Source organism: Pomacea canaliculata, linkage group LG6, assembly GCF_003073045.1.
Source record: "Pomacea canaliculata isolate SZHN2017 linkage group LG6, ASM307304v1, whole genome shotgun sequence".
Taxonomy (NCBI): domain Eukaryota; kingdom Metazoa; phylum Mollusca; class Gastropoda; order Architaenioglossa; family Ampullariidae; genus Pomacea; species Pomacea canaliculata.
The window spans coordinates 9101555-9119828 of NC_037595.1; the positions used below are offsets into that span (position 1 = coordinate 9101555).

The following is an 18274-nucleotide window of genomic DNA, read 5'->3' on the forward strand; positions in this document are numbered from 1 at the left end:
GGCGCTCCTTCCGGTGCCAACGTTAGTCCTCTAAACACTCGACTATCCGTTTCCCCAACGGAATAGAGAACAAGAGAAAAAGAAGAGGAAGAATAATTTACAGACAATAGAAAAAAAAGAAGAAAAGATAGAGATGGAGAGAGAAAAAAAAAAAAAAACGAAGAAGAAGCTTAAGAATTGAGGGGTGGGGATAGAAGGAGGAGGAAAAAGAAGAATAGATGAAGACATAGATAATGGAAAACGCAGGCGAGGTAATGGTGGAGAACTCATTTACAGTCCTATTTATAGCACCGGGATCACATGAGCTGTTGTGTATTTATAGTAACAACGTCTGTCACACCCGCTCGCAAATTACTCGCAGGCAACAGTTCGTTATTTCTGAGATGGATGCAATTGTCTAAAATAACAATCACCTTCGGTTTCTCGCCAAAGACGCCTGCACAAGCACTTACCTATGTTTACGGGCGACAACAACACTTTCAAAGCTACAGAAAAATAGCCTACAATCGTTCTCCTCAGCCCACCCACTCACGAGGCTAATGGACAAAGCATTTTCCACGTGGACATCAGAGATTATTAGTTGTTAATACCAACGCCATTACGAGCGAAACACTCCGAAGCATCGTGCGGTTTTAAAGTTTTGTTTGTTTGTTTTTGTTTTTGTTTGTTTTTTGCATAAGTTGGCGTACTTCCCTGTAGAGATATTTGCATTAAGCGCCAGCATGGTAAAAAGTTTGTTTCAAAGTTTTCAAAACTTAACACTTGTTAAAACACAAAGTTTTAATTAATAACTGTTTTTGGATATTAATAAAACACGTGACCTTATCCCTACAGATTCGTCTACTCGCCACTTGTCTGTCTGATAAGTGAAGCGCAGCTGCTTCCGTCATCAAAGTAGTTTTGTCAGTAAAAGAAAGAGCAGTAGAAAAGACCTCATCTCTCATCATGTGTGTAAAATGTTAATATGCAATTAATATTTTATTAATATACAATTATAGGCATTTCAGGAAGGAACGAGAACCCTCATTAATGCATGTTATATTGGCATATATATATATATGGATATTGGCATTGTCTTTCTTCATTTGTCAAGTGTAATTATCCTCAGTGCAAGATTTCAAAACCTAATGACAGGACTGAGTGTGTGTATGTGTTTGTGTGTGTGTGTGTGTGTTTGCGTGTCTGTGTCTGTGTGTGTGTTTGCCTATGTGTGCAGGTGTCTTGTACTTCCTGAGCTCCACCGTCAACCCCATCCTGTACAACCTGCTGTCCCGTAAGTTCCGGCGGGCCTTCAAGCGGACCTTTGTGCCGCTGCATCCTCAACATCGACTCCCTGCCCGCCTTCTACAAGCTGAAAGCCAAGTTCATCGGCCGCAACAGTCACGTGACTTCGCGGCCCAGCGGGCCAGACGACCGCTGCTACCTGCACGCCGCAGGCAAGAACGCTCACGTGGCCAAGTTCTCCGCCATGCCCGCTGGCTGCCCGGCCAACCGTGGCGGCGGGCGGGTCACGGGTCACGGCCACATCCCCTCCACGAAGGAGTCGTTCGTCAAGATGTCGGCCACGAAGCAGGCTTCTTACTACAGCTTCGTGTCCAGCGGCGAGCATCCGCATTCTGACGGTCGTCTGCTGGAACTGTGTCGTCACAAGTACTGTTCGAGTCGCCGGGCCAACAACAACCAGGCATGTGCGCCGCCTAGCGATGGCACGCCGTGGGAGCTAGGGGGAGATCACTGCCGCTTACAGTGTGATGTCATATCCGGATGTGATACCCAGGCGGCACTTCACCGAGCTGCGCAGCTACGGGCATAACCGTTCCATGGAGGATATTTTTAGCTGTGAACGTGTGAGAGATGTTAGCGCCCTCTGAGGGTTTCCAGCCAGCGGCAGTATCTGCTTACGAGTACTTGCTTGAGAAGTGCTGTTCAAGCCATTACGGAAGATACTTAAGGCACTTAGGGGTCGGTGAGATGCGGCCTCTCTGAAGCACTTGTTTGAAGAGTTCCTGCACGCATCTTTGACCTTTGTAGAACGTATTTTTAGGTATTTGAAAGCTTCAAAAGCATCTACAGGTAAAGCAAAAATGTTCACGACGTCAGATTAGGTTTCGTGATCACCTTCTTCGTCAGATTCTTATCCTCGAACCTCGTCTAATAAGAGAAAAATTCTAGATATGCCCTTTAAATAAACATCAATCCCTACCTAGTGCTTAGATGTGAAGTAAAGAATGTGTTTGAATATCTGACCATAAATGATGGGAAATATACCTAATGGATTACTTTAAAATTGTCTTCTTTGAGTTCATCCGTTCTGGATCACATTTGCGAAGGAAAAAGAGGATCTTGCTTTTGGAAAGTCAGTTATTTCTCACCAAGTCTGTGGTTTACATCTTGTAGGACACATAGGCTTCCTTCGAGACTTGACGCTGGGGAACCGGAAGTCCTCAAAGAAGACTCGAATGGCATCGCTCGAGAGATAAAGAGAAACAATGTTGCAATTCGTGAATCCAGTGGCAACTCTCGACAAACTATTGCCGACTATGGACAAACCAGTGGCGACTTTTGACAAATAATTGTCGACTCTGGACAAACCTCCTTGAAACCCTCTCTGAAGACATCAGCAGAAATGTTCAGTTTACTCCGAGTCAGGATTCTCACTGGCATTTTCGTGGACTGCCAAGATAAGATGGAACATGTGTTCAAATGGTTCCGTTATGTGTTTGTAAACAAGACTGCACTCCTTGCCATGGCATTCAAATCTGTTATGTTGCTCAAAATGACGGACTTCCTACTCAAGATCGTGCACAAATAGTTTGTTGTTGTGTTGTTTGTTGACAAATGGCTAATCTAGCTTTTATGTATGTTGTACGTCGCAAGGCTGACAAGCAAAATCGTTGAAAATGTAAAGACATTGGATATATATATATAAATAAATAATATTAGATTTCTTGAGTGTGTTTAAACTTTTATACTTACACTTCCATAAACGCCTTGCGAGACTTTAAAGAGTTTTCTTACTGTGATTTTAGATGGGTCCTAATAGCCTGAGAGTATTATTCTTGTACAGAGAGGAAACATTTATTGAACAAAGTAAAAAAGTTGGTCTGGAGGATGTCCTAAAGTCGGACAATATTTGGATATTTAGAGTTTATACTCAGCCTTGACAGAAGCTGTTTATTTAAAACCCTTCTTTGATTATGTTATTTTTTAAATGGCATGCACCAACCTTCTCTCAGTTAATCGGTCACAAGGTTGTTATTGTCATCACAGTGTGGCTCGTTGAGTTTTCAGTATTCGTCAGGATCACGTTCGCCGCCTTTCAGATTGAAAAAAGAGTTGCATGGCATGTGTGTTTGCGTGTGTGTGTGTGTGTGTGTGTGTGTGTGTGTGTGTGTGTGTGTGTGTGTGTGTGTGTGTGTGTGTGTGTGTGTGTGTGTGTGTGTGTGTGTGTGTGTGTGTGTGTGTGTGTGTGTGTGAGTGTGTTTGAGTGTGTATGTGTGTGTGAGTGTGAGTGTGAGTGTGTGTGTGGGAGAGAGGGCATGCCTCATGTTTGAGTGATACTTGTTACATTTCTGGCGGCTGAAGTACAAGACGCGGGTAGAGACAATATCACGTTTATGGAGCTTTTATTCTTTACTACCTAGAAACCACTACTGTTAGTACAACTGGTTCTGCTGCTGCTAATGCTGCTACCAACATGATAATAAAATCATTACGGTCATGATGGTAATGACTGAGGATGAACTCGAATGAATGACTATACTATAGACACTGCTCTGTAGTCGCCGTTGTGAAGTAATGGACACAAGTGTGGTCAGAGAGAAAGTTAATTGAAGAAAAATGTGAAATTTTATTTAGTAAAAATGAAAATCTGGTTTAGTGTATTATTTGTGTGTGTGTGCGCGCGCATGCGTTTGTGGGAATGTAGGTGTAATGTAAAGGTTACAATACGAATGTTAATAATACAAGTGCTTTATAAACAGCTTTCATATTGAGTAGCTACATTATTGTGTGAAAGTCTTGTTATGATGAATTTTGTATTGGTATTTATCTATGATGTATCGCTACTACAAAGGAAAGCATTGTGCTGTGCTGTATGATACTAGAGTACAATATACTTTAAACACACCTACCCATGAATACACTCACTCAGTCTCACCCACCTACCCACTTTTCACAGCACTCAAGAAATAGTTCATAAGCTTAGTTTCTTGCTCTTAACGTATTAAGAATTTAGTTTTGTGTCCGTGCAAAGCCTTTCAATGTACATTTCCTCTTGCCATTATTTAAATATGAATGTCTTATGAAAATCGTTATTTAATAAAAGTTTCATTCTCATTTTTCGAACTGTTTCATTACTTATATCGCATTTTTTAGTTTAAACTTTATTTGTTCTTCTACTTTATTCCCTGTTTTGTGTCAGACCGAAATTTCATGACCTTTTAATGAAATTTATATTCCGTACTTTGCATACACATTTCTGTTGATTTACAAATTTCTGAGAAAGAAGACACCTTGTTTAAACGTATTTACTATGTGCAGTTATTGGAAAATGCAAATGTTTTGCTGAAATATTATTCCCGATGCAAATCTTCAATTTCTGTATCTGTTTCGTTTAATATGACACAAACTTTTCCAAAACATTTTTTTTTCAATTGCAACAACTAACATTAAAAAAAAATAATAATACGAAAAATTTACAAACTTGTAAAAACAATTGTGTCCCGAAACTTTGATTTCTGCCTTCCGAACGTAAACGAGAAATGAAGCTGTTTCAAGAAAACTGTGGCAGAGTGGTCCAGCTTCAAATTTTGCGACGGAAATTTCACTTTGAGGGAAGCTGAGCCCCGGGCACGTGCGCTGGTGGCTGCTGATGGCTTCCTGCATGCGACAATGTGCACGCGTTCAACCTTTGTGACAAGGAAGCATGTCAAATAGTTGGGTTTTAAACACGATGAAATTGCTTCTTGATACAAAAAAAATTTCTGAAATTTGTGAATGTTGCTAGAAGCGAAATACAACTTTTGTAAGTTATCTCAGGCTCAACCTTTCACGGGTCAGTTGTTCCTCCTTTCTTCCCCCGCCTATGAGGAGGTGCTCAGTCTCTAATGACATGGTGAAGATCGCCAATCAGCAAACAAGATAATTTTATTTTTCTATGAAGTCAGATAAAGGGCCAGCATGTCACCAAGTGCTGGAGCTCCGCGTCCCAGATCCACACTTTCCACATCAAATATGAATTAACCACTTGAGCTGAACTCAAAAATAAAGCATACCCTTGAAGAATATGGTTATAATATTTGAGTTTATTGCTTGGAAAATTCTGAACTTATCTTGAAGATGAAGTTCGTAAGGAGTAAGTTTATTGCTCAATTCCAAAATTGCCTGGCAGCAGTTCTCCCTCCTTTCAGACTCCTCAACCATTTTACCTGACATTTCTGAGTGGGCATAAAGCAGAGTTCTTGAAGAAATGAGAGTTGAAAACAACTTTATATCTTGTGGGACCCTTTCTTTTGAAGGCAGTTCCTTAATCAGGCACAATTAATTAATGTGAGTTAGGATCCTCTCACATACACATGTACCCTTAACCAATAAAACCGATCCACAGGGATCGCTTTAAAATGTAATATATTAGAGACAAAAAAAAAAAAAAATTACAAGAACCTGACAGTTATGTCTGCCACGATCTCTCGTTGTCTCATTGTGTCTTTTAGCATCTGCTGTCTCAAGTGAAGACAGATTTAAGGGTTACATGGGCTGCTTTCTTTATTTTAAAAAAATTTTCTACCTGAATTTACAGATTCGCAAACTTTGTAACAAAATCTGCAGACAGCGCCATCTACACGTGTTACATGCGAGTGTTGCTTGTGTGTGTGTGTGTGTGTGTATTTTTTAAAACTCTTTTTTGGAACACGATCTTTCCGGTCAATGATCACTCCACACTTTGATGACCAGCAAAAATAAACATCTTCAAGTGCTTTAAGGTCTTTGAGATCTTTTTACTCAATGCTTCTTTCTAACATGTTCATCAGACCCCAAAATAATCAGCCCTTGAGATTAATGGAAGGCGGGATAATTGGATTACAAAGTTTCGAAAAGTTGATAGCTTAAAAAAAAAAAAAAAGACTCAGCTGAAAATTATTTTCTTTAAATTTCAGGTTTTTTGAGCACATGATTATACCATTTTATTAGAATTACTGAAGCGATTTCGTCATATTACATATTTCAGAAAAGATGTGAATATGGATAGGAAGAATGAAAAAACGATTTGGAAAGCAGAAAGGAGCTAAAAAGGCTTCACAAAATGAACAAAATGGGTTTTTTTCTTCACGAAAAGGACACAGACTGAAGATGTGGTGAAGTTTCTTGCTCGTGATGTCAGCAAAGGTCATACAGGATGTCAGCACAACCTTCGATGAATCATCCGTAATCACAAGATTAAAACAAAAACTCAGAATTTTGCGCGCAACAAAGTCAGTTTTGCTTGATAATACATTGGTTTCTTAGCAATAACACCACAGGATTGTCCAGAAGTCAGATGGACCATGTAACTCGCATCATTCATGCTTAGGAGAAAAAACTTGCATGAGGCGCGTGCGCTGTTGGGTTTATAGGACATCACGTGATACACACACTATTTCACGTGCCTCTGCCGCTTTTTACACACCTGTCTTCTTCTTGTTTCATAATGTAAGCTGAAAAACGACATAATAACTTCACAATGCTCTGTCGTTCATGAAGCCCACTTAGTGTCTGATTAACCCTCTTAGCACGACATAGAAATATGAATATTACAAAGACTGGCTAATAACTGAAGACAGTTGGTGAATTTTGCTTTTTTATTATTGCTGATCGCATTTTAACATTAGACAAAAAAAACCTGTACATTTTTAGAAATTTTGAAAACTTGAACTTTGAGATCAGTTACTGAAGATCTGTCAGTTGGAAACTCAATGAGTTTTTTGTCTGTACAGATAACATCTATTTTATTATTATTAACTTTCCCTGCTACTCCCTCAGTCGTAAGGAGGAGCACCTGGTATTTCAAGTAAGGGAAATGGTTACCTATAATTATAGTCTTTATTACATACTGCAACGACTGAAATCTCAGGTGTAAAATAGAAATTGAGAGGGAGAGAGAGAGAGAGAGTAACCTTCATATTTAGACATGTTCACCTCACGTTTGCCTTAAGGTTATTTCTTTATCTCTCTCCCATTCTCAAAATCCTCTTACTCTACCTCACCAAGATGAAATGAATAAAAAAAGAAAGCAAGAAGAGGCAGAAGAAGAGGAGTAGTCTCACAGAATTAGCCAACATGGCAATCTGGACGGAGAGCGCCGAGTGCAAAGTTCGCCGAGGGCACTGGGTGGAGAAGACCAAAGTTTGCTGTAAGATTTAGACTTCATTACTTGAGCCGTTGGAAGAGCAAACTACAGACATTAAAAAACAAGGAAATGAGTGCGAGAGAGAGAAAAAAAAGATAGAGAACGTGTTTACGATGAAACAAGAAATGAACCCTGCAATTTGCTATCTGCCGGAGTGAGGATAATTCTTCCTGTAAAAAGGTAATTTTTCTTAAAGAAAAAGGATTCGAAATGAAACAAAAACAAAACACATTCCTTTGAAAAATCTCTCAGACTTCATACCAACCGACCGGTTCTCTCGGAGTGTGCAGTGGCACCAGCTATGAACACAAAACATCGGAGGCAACTCGTCAAACTCGCAAATTGACTTATGACTAGCAACAAGGTCTGCGGCTCTTCCAAACCTATCAGTAGCAGACTGCCAGCTGTGCCTTTCTGTCTCATTGGCACCTGCAGACTGTGTTGCACAGCATCCCAGTCTCCACAGTTCGCTGGCCAAAGGTTTTTACTGGGTCCTGCTGGGACTTGCTGCTGACCTCGGTGCTAGGGGTCAGAGGTGTCCTGCTGTACTCAAAGGCTTGGTTGCTCACCAGAAACATCAATATCATTATCACCATACATTTATACACACGTAAACCCTCACATACAAGATAAACGTTCCACGATTTAGAGGGTAAGTATAAGCATATATCATTAAAGAAACTAATGCACGCATATGTAAATATAAATCTAAACTAATAAAACATAGGTCAACACATCAATGTACAAAAATAACAAACAAACGAACGAACATGTATTAAAATACACATCAAAACATGTTTAGCACAACTAATATGTTTAACATGCATTATGATATTGATGAGGATGGCGACGACGACAATGATGATGAGAGCCTTTCCCCACCAAGAAAGGATGGTTCAAGGCACTAATCTTCATAAAGTTACAGTACAAACTTATCAGTAGGAATCACGCGAGTCTTGAAAATTCATCCACCATTATTTAAATCATGACTGTCTTTCCCTCTCTTTCATTTATTTGCTCGCGCATGCGCACACACACGATCCCACTGTCAGGGTCGCCACGGTGGCGCAGCGGTTAGCGCCCGTCACCAATGCAGTGAGGACTGGATGCTCCTCGGTTCACATCGCTTCTCGCCACGCTGCTGTTTATCTCTGCATGTGGCACATGTTGACAGGGCCGGGTGCTTTGCCGTGATATAGCCTTAATTGCTGTCTCGGCGTAAAACCAATTCCATTTCTAATGTCTAGGCGGTAGTCATGAAGCAGGGACAATGTTACCTCAGGGTTAGTTAGGGGCAGCTTTGCTGGAGCCCTGCCTTTAAAAACAGTTGCAGACCTAGGAGACCAAGGCTAATGTGTAGGCAAGTATCTCTACAAAATTCTTGTGAGGGGAGTAAGTATTGAGTGGGGTAAAACAAACGTGAAAGTAGAAAGGTGGGTGTACTGAAGCACCTCAAGATCATAAATGCGGCATCTGGGCAGTGGATGTTAATGAGACTGCCATCCTTATCACTTAATGAGACCGGCAAAATGGGCTTCCAGAGGAGTATAATATTGTGTCCTCTTATCTGCAGGTTTTCTCCTTAGGGAATGGGAGACAACCAGTGCATCCTGGATGCTGTCCCTCTACCTTAGCTCTGAAGAGTGAGAAGCATTCATTCCTCTACTTACCTGTCTGCGCATGGAGTCCACACACGTCGAGAGCTCTATATGAGTAATAGCTTTAGTCTGATATTACAGTGACTTTTTCATATATTATTTTTTACTTTAAAAATTGTTTTTTTTAAGTTTCACTGTCATTACTGCTTAATAGAAAGCAAAGTTGAAAATTAAAGACTTCCATATCGTGTCAGCTTTCAAAGGGACACACAATAAAGTAAAAAGTGGATATGAATACTCTGCTGAGACAATTAGTTACCTTATCGATCAATATAAAATAATTAAGGCGTTATATTCTGCTGTTTCACTACGGATTGCTTTAAGGCGGGCATGGCTACTTCTTGGCAAAATAATAATGGAAGAGATCAAAGCAGTTTGGAATATTTTTAGTCACAAGTCATGTTATGTTTACTGATTTACCTCCAGTTCTTTTACCTCCACTGCTCAATTTTCAGTGAATGCTGTTGTCTGGGACTGGTTACATCACATATTTCAAACCTTAAGTAATTTGACTTCAAACAGTTTATAGAGAATTCTACTCTAGCAGCACAGGACGCCCAACCCCTGGGTAAAGATGACAGGTTCCATTACTTTCTATAGGACTCCTGTTTCCGGCATTCTGTGCAGCTAAGGTGGACGTACAACTAAAATCTACTTTAATAATAAAAGTTTCATTACCCTAATAAATAGTATGTGTTAAAGCATGAGTTGCAATAAGTAAATTAAATGCAAGACTGTTAATTTATGCGTATATAACTGCAACTTCTTGTTTTAAACAGCAAAATAGATGTTTGTCAATTGTCAATAGTTTTTTTAATACTTCTGAAAATATCAGCTGAAATCCAAACCGTTGAAATAATTTGTTTGTTTGTTTGTTTGTTTGTTTGTTTGTTTTTAGTTCATCTTCGAGTCCTTGTTTGCTTGAAAACACAGTTTCTCTCTGAACCTGATTCTCAGAACCCTGATCATGGCTGTCACCACTGTATTTGCAAGTTTATAACAGCTTCTGGCTGTTTCCAATTTGCAAGAGAAAAACTCTGCAACCTTGCTAAGGCGCCTGCTCACAGTTGTTTGAAAAAGAGTAACTGAATTAGCTTCTTTATAAAAGTTTTGAAGTTTAAATACGTTGTGCAAACGGCCCAGATATTTCCTTCATTGAAGTTTCAAGTCCGTTTTTATTTCATTTCCTCACCTTGTTTTTCTCAACTCGTCGTAGTGAAAGCTACCTCAGCTAAATACTTAAATGGAAAAGCAAGTGTAAGTGTTGGCTATTGTTAGCTCTATTGCAAAACTAAATGAATTCTTTTGGTGCCATTTGAAAGGAGAAGGATTTTACTGGCAGTAGAGTTTGTCCATGTCTTCACACACAGAAGTGAGATATTTACACGATCCCTGATTTTTCCAGAGTGTAACTCAACCGAGAGGAGTCTACTTACATATCTCGTAAACTCTGCTTTTTGACAGAGTGTAAACTTTTCGTACTCTCGCAGACTGCAAACCAGCGATAATTTAAGGATGCGACGATCAGTCGGCAAAACTGCAACAGTTGCAACATCTCTCAATGTCCAATACATCCTCCTACGTCAGTAGTGCGAAAAGTTCGGCTTTTCCAAGGCTAGACTCAGTAAACCTATAAGCTTTTTCCATAGCAACATAAATTTTTATTAGGTTAGTCATAATAAAATGCAAATCTTGAGACGCAAGCCAAGGACTGTCCAGTCCGTGATGTACAAGATACATATCAGTGTATGGCGGTACAGACACGTATGTTGTAGGATGCCGGCCTGTATGAGCGATTTTTCGAGAATTATTCATGATGTGACTTTCACTCAAGTCGATGGTAGACCACTTCCGGTTTGATGTCGGTTGTTGATACGTGAAGTGCTTTTTCGACCATGTCGGACTCTTACAAGATAAAAAAAAATGGATCTTTGATATTTATTTGTACATTAGTGTTTCAGGTCTAGAAATGCCCATCGTTCATCTTTACTTATGTTTGCAAAGGTTGAGCAAATGAAGTTTTGCTGGTAAAAATTCGTTTTGGATTTAATAATGTGCATATGCAAGTATGCTTGTGGGCGTTGCATGTGTGTAGACACCTTGTAAATGCCATTAACTTGTCAGTCAGGAGGAGGTGCAACCACAGAGAATTGCGTGTTAGGAAAAATAGTTTTCTTTTTCTCCAAACCTTCAATTTATAAAATAGTGATATAATAAAGACTTCAAACTGTTGTTTTGATATGCTGTTCATAGGAGCAAAACATATTTGTCTCGCCTATAATTACCAAAAAGGCGGATGGTGGTGACTCACATGACAACAGTGCCAGACAGGCTGGAACTGTAGTCACTGAGTCACTATGCAAACTACAGTTGGACCAGACTTTTCTGGCTAGGGTTTCAGCAAATAGTTTTATATGTCCCGTAAATAATATTATAGATATCAAAATCACCCATGGGGCATTCAGAACTGTGTTTAAGACGAGGTTGGCGGTCATTTTGCAACTCACATTTTTATAGAAAATATTCAGAACTTCAGTATACAAATATATTAAGCATAACGAGCTATTTGACTTGTGTTTCCCTTTAAAGTATAGAGGCAGTGCAATGCCTTGGAACCCAAAAATTCTAGGGAAGTCGATATTTTTCAGCTTTTTTAGAGTTTGACATTCGACTGATTAGGGATCGTCTTACGATCAATCTAAATTTTCTTTGTCTTAGGATTCTGCTTGCTTCTGGTAATGGATATTTTTCTTTGGCTTTCGCCTTATCTTCTTCAGTCAGTGTTGCTATCAAGCATGTCAGCCAGTGCACGAATCAAAAGAGCCCCTCAGGTCATTTACAAACAGTCTGAAGCCTTCGTTGCCCTTTGAAATTGTTTCTTTTTTTCACTTTCCATTAATACAGGTTTAAGACTTCATTCACCAGGATTCTTGGTAAGAATGAATTTTCTATGGGGGATGAAAACGTTGTATTATTTGATTGTATCATACAGAATGTTTGATGGTTTGCTAACAATTTAGTTGAAGCAATGTTAGATTTTTTTGTCAAATTTGTGAGTAGTAGTAAAAAACACGTGTTTTGCTGTAAGTCTCAGTATCAATTCTCTAGCCCTTCTTTAATGTCACAGAAAGCTACAAAAAAAAGAAAAAGAAATTTCAATGTGTGACTAAGGTCTAAGTAAATACTAAATTAATCTTTGTCAGTCATAGTTTCTTTACATTGTTGTTGTTGATGATGACGACGACGACGATGATTATTATTATTACATTTATTCCTCTTGATCCCTCTCTTTCATGAAAGCAAAGTTCTCGTCTTTCAGTGCCCACCCAGCGCCAATTCCCAAGTCGTGAGAGGACCAGGGGACATGGCCAACAAGTTTGATTTAGAGAGTCGAGGTGCTCTGGTCACATGGGAGAGAAGAAATAGAAGAGTCTAGTAGATGGGGAGGGGGATCTCAGGGCAAGATGTACCTCCAGTGTTTGTGGCAACCGAGCCCGGGCGGAATCAATGAAAACAGAGTAAATCACCAGTAAATTTCGTTGCTAAAGCCCCTTCACACTCGCCGACATTATTGAACACACTCTTTACACTTTTAGATTACTACTGGCTAGACGTTTTAGACGATTTTGTTTACACTTGTTAATGAAGGTTCTTAGCATTCTTTGATTGAACTTATCGACTGGTGCTAGTTAACGTCTTTCATCAACAATGGCTGCGATTTTGAATGAAGATGACTTACTCTCTTTGCCTGTAGGCGGTTACACATTTCTACTATTATTTCCTGTAGGTGATTACACTTCTCTACTATTATTTCCTTGGGGAAATACCGATTTCCTGAATATTCTGTGTACCTTGCTGACTTATTACTTTAATAATGCATAAAGATCAGAGACTCTGTTTGCCATATCTAAACACAAAGTGTAGATGCTCCAGTAATTTCCGCAGCAAGTCTGGCGGCGCCATTATTATGGTTTGAGACTAAGACTTCAACCGACGAGGTTTACATCTGCCTTTATGGGGTAGGAGAAAACAGTCAAACATTTTTTTTGTAAATGCCTGAGAGCAGACATCCGAGGTTGATACTTCGACAGTTTAATCGAAATTGTAGACAGTCCCGCAAGCTGATGGTAACCCAGAATACTGTCTGGCATTGCTCATCTTTGGAAATCGAGAAGCAATCTCTGGCAACCATCCCACCAGACTTTGGCTGTTTTTTCTCTCGGTATTACCGACAGGTGTTGTAAGGCATCTTGGATTAAAAAATGGCTAGGTTGTTTGGCTTCTAGGTTATGTGTACTTCTTTGAATAAATTTAGTATATTCTTCTCCACTGAGGGGTATTCAATCCTCATTACAAGTAGAGGGGAGTGACTTTATCGAACTGAGGATACTGTGAGATCAACACATATACAAGTCTGACTGATTTTCCATTCTTCAGTACCCGATGACCCTGTTTTGAAAAGGGATTGTAATTCACCTAAATAAATGAAACTTTTAATTTCTTGCTGTTGGATCGATAACTAAGAGAATAACTGTCTCAACACCCGACAGAGAGAAGCCATCTTTACCGCGTGGGCTGCAACGTCCATCGACTTTGCCCTTTGCAGGAGTCGGGCAAACTAATAAACAAGTTTAACAGCAAACAGATCACTGACTTTCTTTCTTGGCTTCTTTGTTTATTTGTTTGTTTCTTTGTTTATTTGTTTGTTTGTTTCGTTTGTTTCTCTCTTTGTTTCTTTCTCTCTTTCTCTCTTTGTTTCGTTTGTTTCTCTCTTTGTTTCCTTCTCTCTTTCTCTCTTTGTTTCTTTGTTTCTTTGTTTCATTCTTTCTTTCTTTCTTTCTTTCTTTCTTTCTTTCTTTCTTTCTTTCTTTCTTTCTTTCTTTCTTTCTTCGCAGAAATCTTTTCATCTTCGTGATGTGCAAGAAAACACAGCCCTGAGGCAAAAGCCGTAAACCTGTCCAAGACTTCTCAGCCTCATTCCCAGGAGATAAACGCTCTTTAAAGAAATGGTTCTTTTCAGTCGATGGAAATAAAGACAGATCTGCATGCGCGCTCTCACATTCCTCTATTGTGTGTGCATGTGTATAGCGCGTGCGTGCGTGCGTGCACACACACAATAGGAAAAACTTGAAGGAAGACACAGGAAGAACCTTTGACTTTCTGCAGTGACAAGAGCCGTTGCCCGCAACATGCCCGCGAGAGCTGTAACAGAAAAAGTTTGGATGCAGGTTGCAGGATATACGCCAAGAAACGATTCCAGCAAGCGGAAACGGTCAACATACACTGCAAAGTTCAGTCCTATTGACCGACTGAGCAAGATCTATGCCGGCTGTAAAGCCACCGAGGCCGACATTCGATCGCAGAAAGGAAAAGCTGTTCCAAGAAACGAGAAGAGAGAAGTGTGTGAACCCAAGAATTTAAAATGTCTCGAAACGAAAAGCATGTGCAGGTGCACGTTTGCTGTGCCTCTGTTGCTCTCTTCTTTCTCTCTTTTTCCTTTCTTCTGTCTGTCGGTCTCTCTCTCTATATATATATAGGGGGGGTTATATGCAAGTTTTCAGATGCTGTGTATTTGTCGTGCCATAAAAACTATCAATATTTGAGAATCTGTTGTTTGTGCCAATTATTTGTATAATAAATTTAATGACATAAAATAGATGAATAATGAACTATATTGTTTCCGTTTTTTGCACAAGTGCATAATAATAAAGCTTTGATATTTATTAAACTGACAGAATTGAAATTTATGGAAATGGTGCTGCATCCTATAACATGATTTCCATTCAGTACAAGTTTACATTATCTCTACGCCATAAGGATGTGGTCAGGTGCGTGCGTGTGTGTGATTAAGATTATTTCTTTCCAGTTACAATGTTGGTCTCACCATTTACCATAGTCCCCTCACCCTATTTCCTTATAATCCTCCTTGATTAACAATGTCTTTGCACCAAACGCCGATTTACGACCTGATCCATCTCACACGAGGAATCTGAGCTCACAGGAAGTGACGTTAATGCAGCCTCGGTCTGACAGCTCTTAAAGGCCCATCGCTTTAGAACGCATTTCAGTCTTCGCCATCCTTCGTTGCTCCCCCCATTCCCATTTCCCAATCTGATTGAAAAGCCTCGATTCTGCATGCGGCTCATGTGTCCTGAAATAATTCGCGCCAGTGTCACTAGATTGCGGGCTTTCAACGCCGCCATTTTTACACGTCAGGAAGATGAAGACTTTTTGGCAAGGACTCGTGTTTTTCACTGGGTGTGTTTTTTCGCTATATGATGGGAATTCGCTCACGAGGATATTATCTTGTCTTTGTGTAACTTCGAGAAAGATAAAGTAACCAAGATACAGTATGGAAAGAGAGAATGAAAGAAAGAACAGCAAGGAAATGAAGGCATAAAGGACGCACTTGGCAAATAAAATTGAACGGTGGAAGAGAGTATCAAAGGAATTAAAAAAAAGAGCTTATATAAAGTTACTAAAAGAAAAATGGTCTACTACTACAACAACAACAACAACAACAACTACTACTACTACAACAACAACAACAACAACAACAACAACAACAACAACAACAACAACAAAAATTAAAGAAAGAAGAGTTCAAATTCCTTGCACTGCTTTTTTTTTTCGCTAAGCTTTTTTTTTTCTCTGTGCCGTTTGACATTAGACGAGAAAGCTAATGGAAAGAATGTGTAAAGTTTCTTGACTCATTAGACGAAAGGTTACGGTCATTAATTTTATTTTAAAAGGAGAAACATGTTCAGAAATTTTGTTCTCGGGACATTATCTTAACCAGATAATGATGTTACCCCGGAATAGTGTTAACAAAATAACGATGGCGGGTAGTGACGTCCCTTATCTCTTGTCTCGCACTATTTGTCCAAGCACAATATTGAATTTAAAGAAGAATATTATAAACAGATGCATCAAGCACTAATAAAGGTAATGATAGCAGATCAGATAGTAAAGTAGGCAAAACGGAAGGAAAGGAGTCACAGAGGCAGTACCAAGATGAGTTAAAAGTTAAAAGATAAACTCGGCATTGGAAATCCAAGATGGGCCCAGGCTCTTACTAACAATGGTCAGGAACGGTCTGGGAGCAACCAACAACAGGGGCCTAAGACTTCTATCATCTGCACAGAGACGCCGAATCATCGTAGCCAATGGCCCTCCATCTCCGCAATGAATGGAGGACAGCAACTTGAAATAAATACACACGACAGCTTAGAGGAAGAGACAACTGTTACGACCTCTCCACAGGCACTGGCAGACAAAGAAAAATAAGCCGACGACCTATCGCGAAGCCCTCTCCTTTGAATCCTCACGTGCGATGCGTCCGTAAGAGATGAGATCCGTTGATGCACGAGACCTGTTTGCAGGACATAGCCCTGAATCATCTTCACGACGGAATGTGGAGAAGCTCCTGCAGTCCGGGTCCTCAGTCAACACCCAGGCATTGAACTCTGATTTACACTCTGTGGATGTGTGCTTCCGCATGATGATGAGACCTCGCACTTCCCATGAACCTGCCAAAAACCTTTGCAAGCCTCTCAGCCCAGAGCAAAGGATCGGACATAAACTAAATGGAGAAAAGCTACCATTTCCTTCTCTTCGTTTTTTTTTTTTAAATCAACACTTTTTTTTATTATAGCTTTACGACATAGTATAAATTCTAGAAGTTTTTGGTCTCTGTAATGAGAGAACTTGTATTGGCACACAAATAAAGTACTAGGTAATGGTCATTGCACTTAGTTTTCAAGCAGTCAGACAAACAAATCAACCTTGCTTTCTTGATCCTATCAGCAAATTTCTTTATTCAGTTATATATTGCCTCCTGTCACAGGCTTGATGGCAACAAGAAAAGTTATGAAAGAAACGCAAGAAGAAACCGAAAGCCGGTCAAGGGCTCTAGCTTTCGGAAAAAAGAAGGAAGGAAGGAAAAATGTCTGTTTTCGGGTCACGGGAGGCAATCCTGTTAGATCCATGGCTGGAAGACATGTGGCCCGTTCATCTGCAATATTCAGGTCCTGTCCCGGCCATTCAATAAAGTTAAGAGTTTGGAGAAAACAGCAAACCCACAATAAAAAATTCTGCTATACTAAACAATATGAAGGAGATTTCGAATTCAGAAAAAAGGTTTCCTCGTCTGAACTAAAAGCTTTTAAAGCTGATAACAAATAAGAGTCGATGTCAACTTTGGAAAAGGCTAACAAGATACGTAGAACGATGAACTAAGAAATGCAGAAATATTTATATATATAGACACTAAAGTCATTTCCACAGTCGTAATCAAACAAAATATTTTCTGACAGTTTTTTTGAGAAGAAAAATAAACAAATGAAGGTAATGAGAAAGATTTAAAGGAGAGAGAACTTGTGCAATCTAGGTTTGACAAGCCTATAGAAACATTTCCAAAGGTTTACAGAATGAAGATCTGTTTGATGTATTCAAACCTATCCCTGACAATAATCTCTGCCAGTCCATCTGTCTCACCACCCACCCTCCTATTATTTTGACTTCTATGCTCCCCTCCTCCTCCATACCCTCCTCATGCACACCTGCTGAAAGGACCGATGATTGTTTACAAATGAGCTCTTCTTCCGGCTCTACCCTTTATGGATGTCTCACCTGTAACAACCTACTTCTAAATGTGAACAAGAGAGCACAGATTTCAAAATGTGAAATGTGAGCTAGACACCATTAGGGTGAAACAAGGAGCATTTTCTTTTTCTTACGACAAAAATTGTAAGGTGCATTAGCTCTGTCTGGTATTATGAATGTGTCTTCAAATGGTGCTCTTTGTGGATTACTACAGATTACCTTTAATAACGGCCTCCACACCGGCTGTGACGTCAATCGCCAGGATGATCAAAGGCAAAGTCAGTTAGAATTTCTATAATTTCTATAAATGAGGTTGCATCCTGGAAGACTTGCCAAAAAAAGAACAAAATTCAAGGAGAAAACGATATACTTTGGGTTTGTCGTTGACTTTAGTCTGTAAGTTATAACCGAGGGAAATATGGGTTTGCCTTAGCAATAGGGAACAGGTGAAACATTAAGGGGAAAAAGGGTTTAATTTTTAGCAACTTCAAAATGATTCTGGTGAGCTAGCAATTTCTTTGCGTGCAGGTCTGTGCTGACAGCGGCCCGCATTTGCAAACTAATTTCACAGAGGAATGGTTTTACATCCTATGGTCATTTTCCTTCATCTTACCTAAATCTCACC

At 39.6% G+C, this 18274-nt stretch overlaps 1 protein-coding gene across 1 annotated transcript in view; it reads left to right on the forward strand.

Annotated features, from left to right (window-relative positions):
- Positions 1-2331, forward strand: part of LOC112566910 (pyrokinin-1 receptor-like) — a 67880-nt gene extending 65549 nt beyond the window's left edge. Inside the window, 2 exon segments of the mRNA XM_025243337.1 lie at positions 1217-1305; positions 1307-2331. Of these exon segments, the coding sequence (XP_025099122.1) occupies positions 1217-1305; positions 1307-1813 (596 nt within the window). The 3' untranslated portion in view covers positions 1814-2331.
- Positions 2332-18274: the final 15943 nt, after the last annotated feature.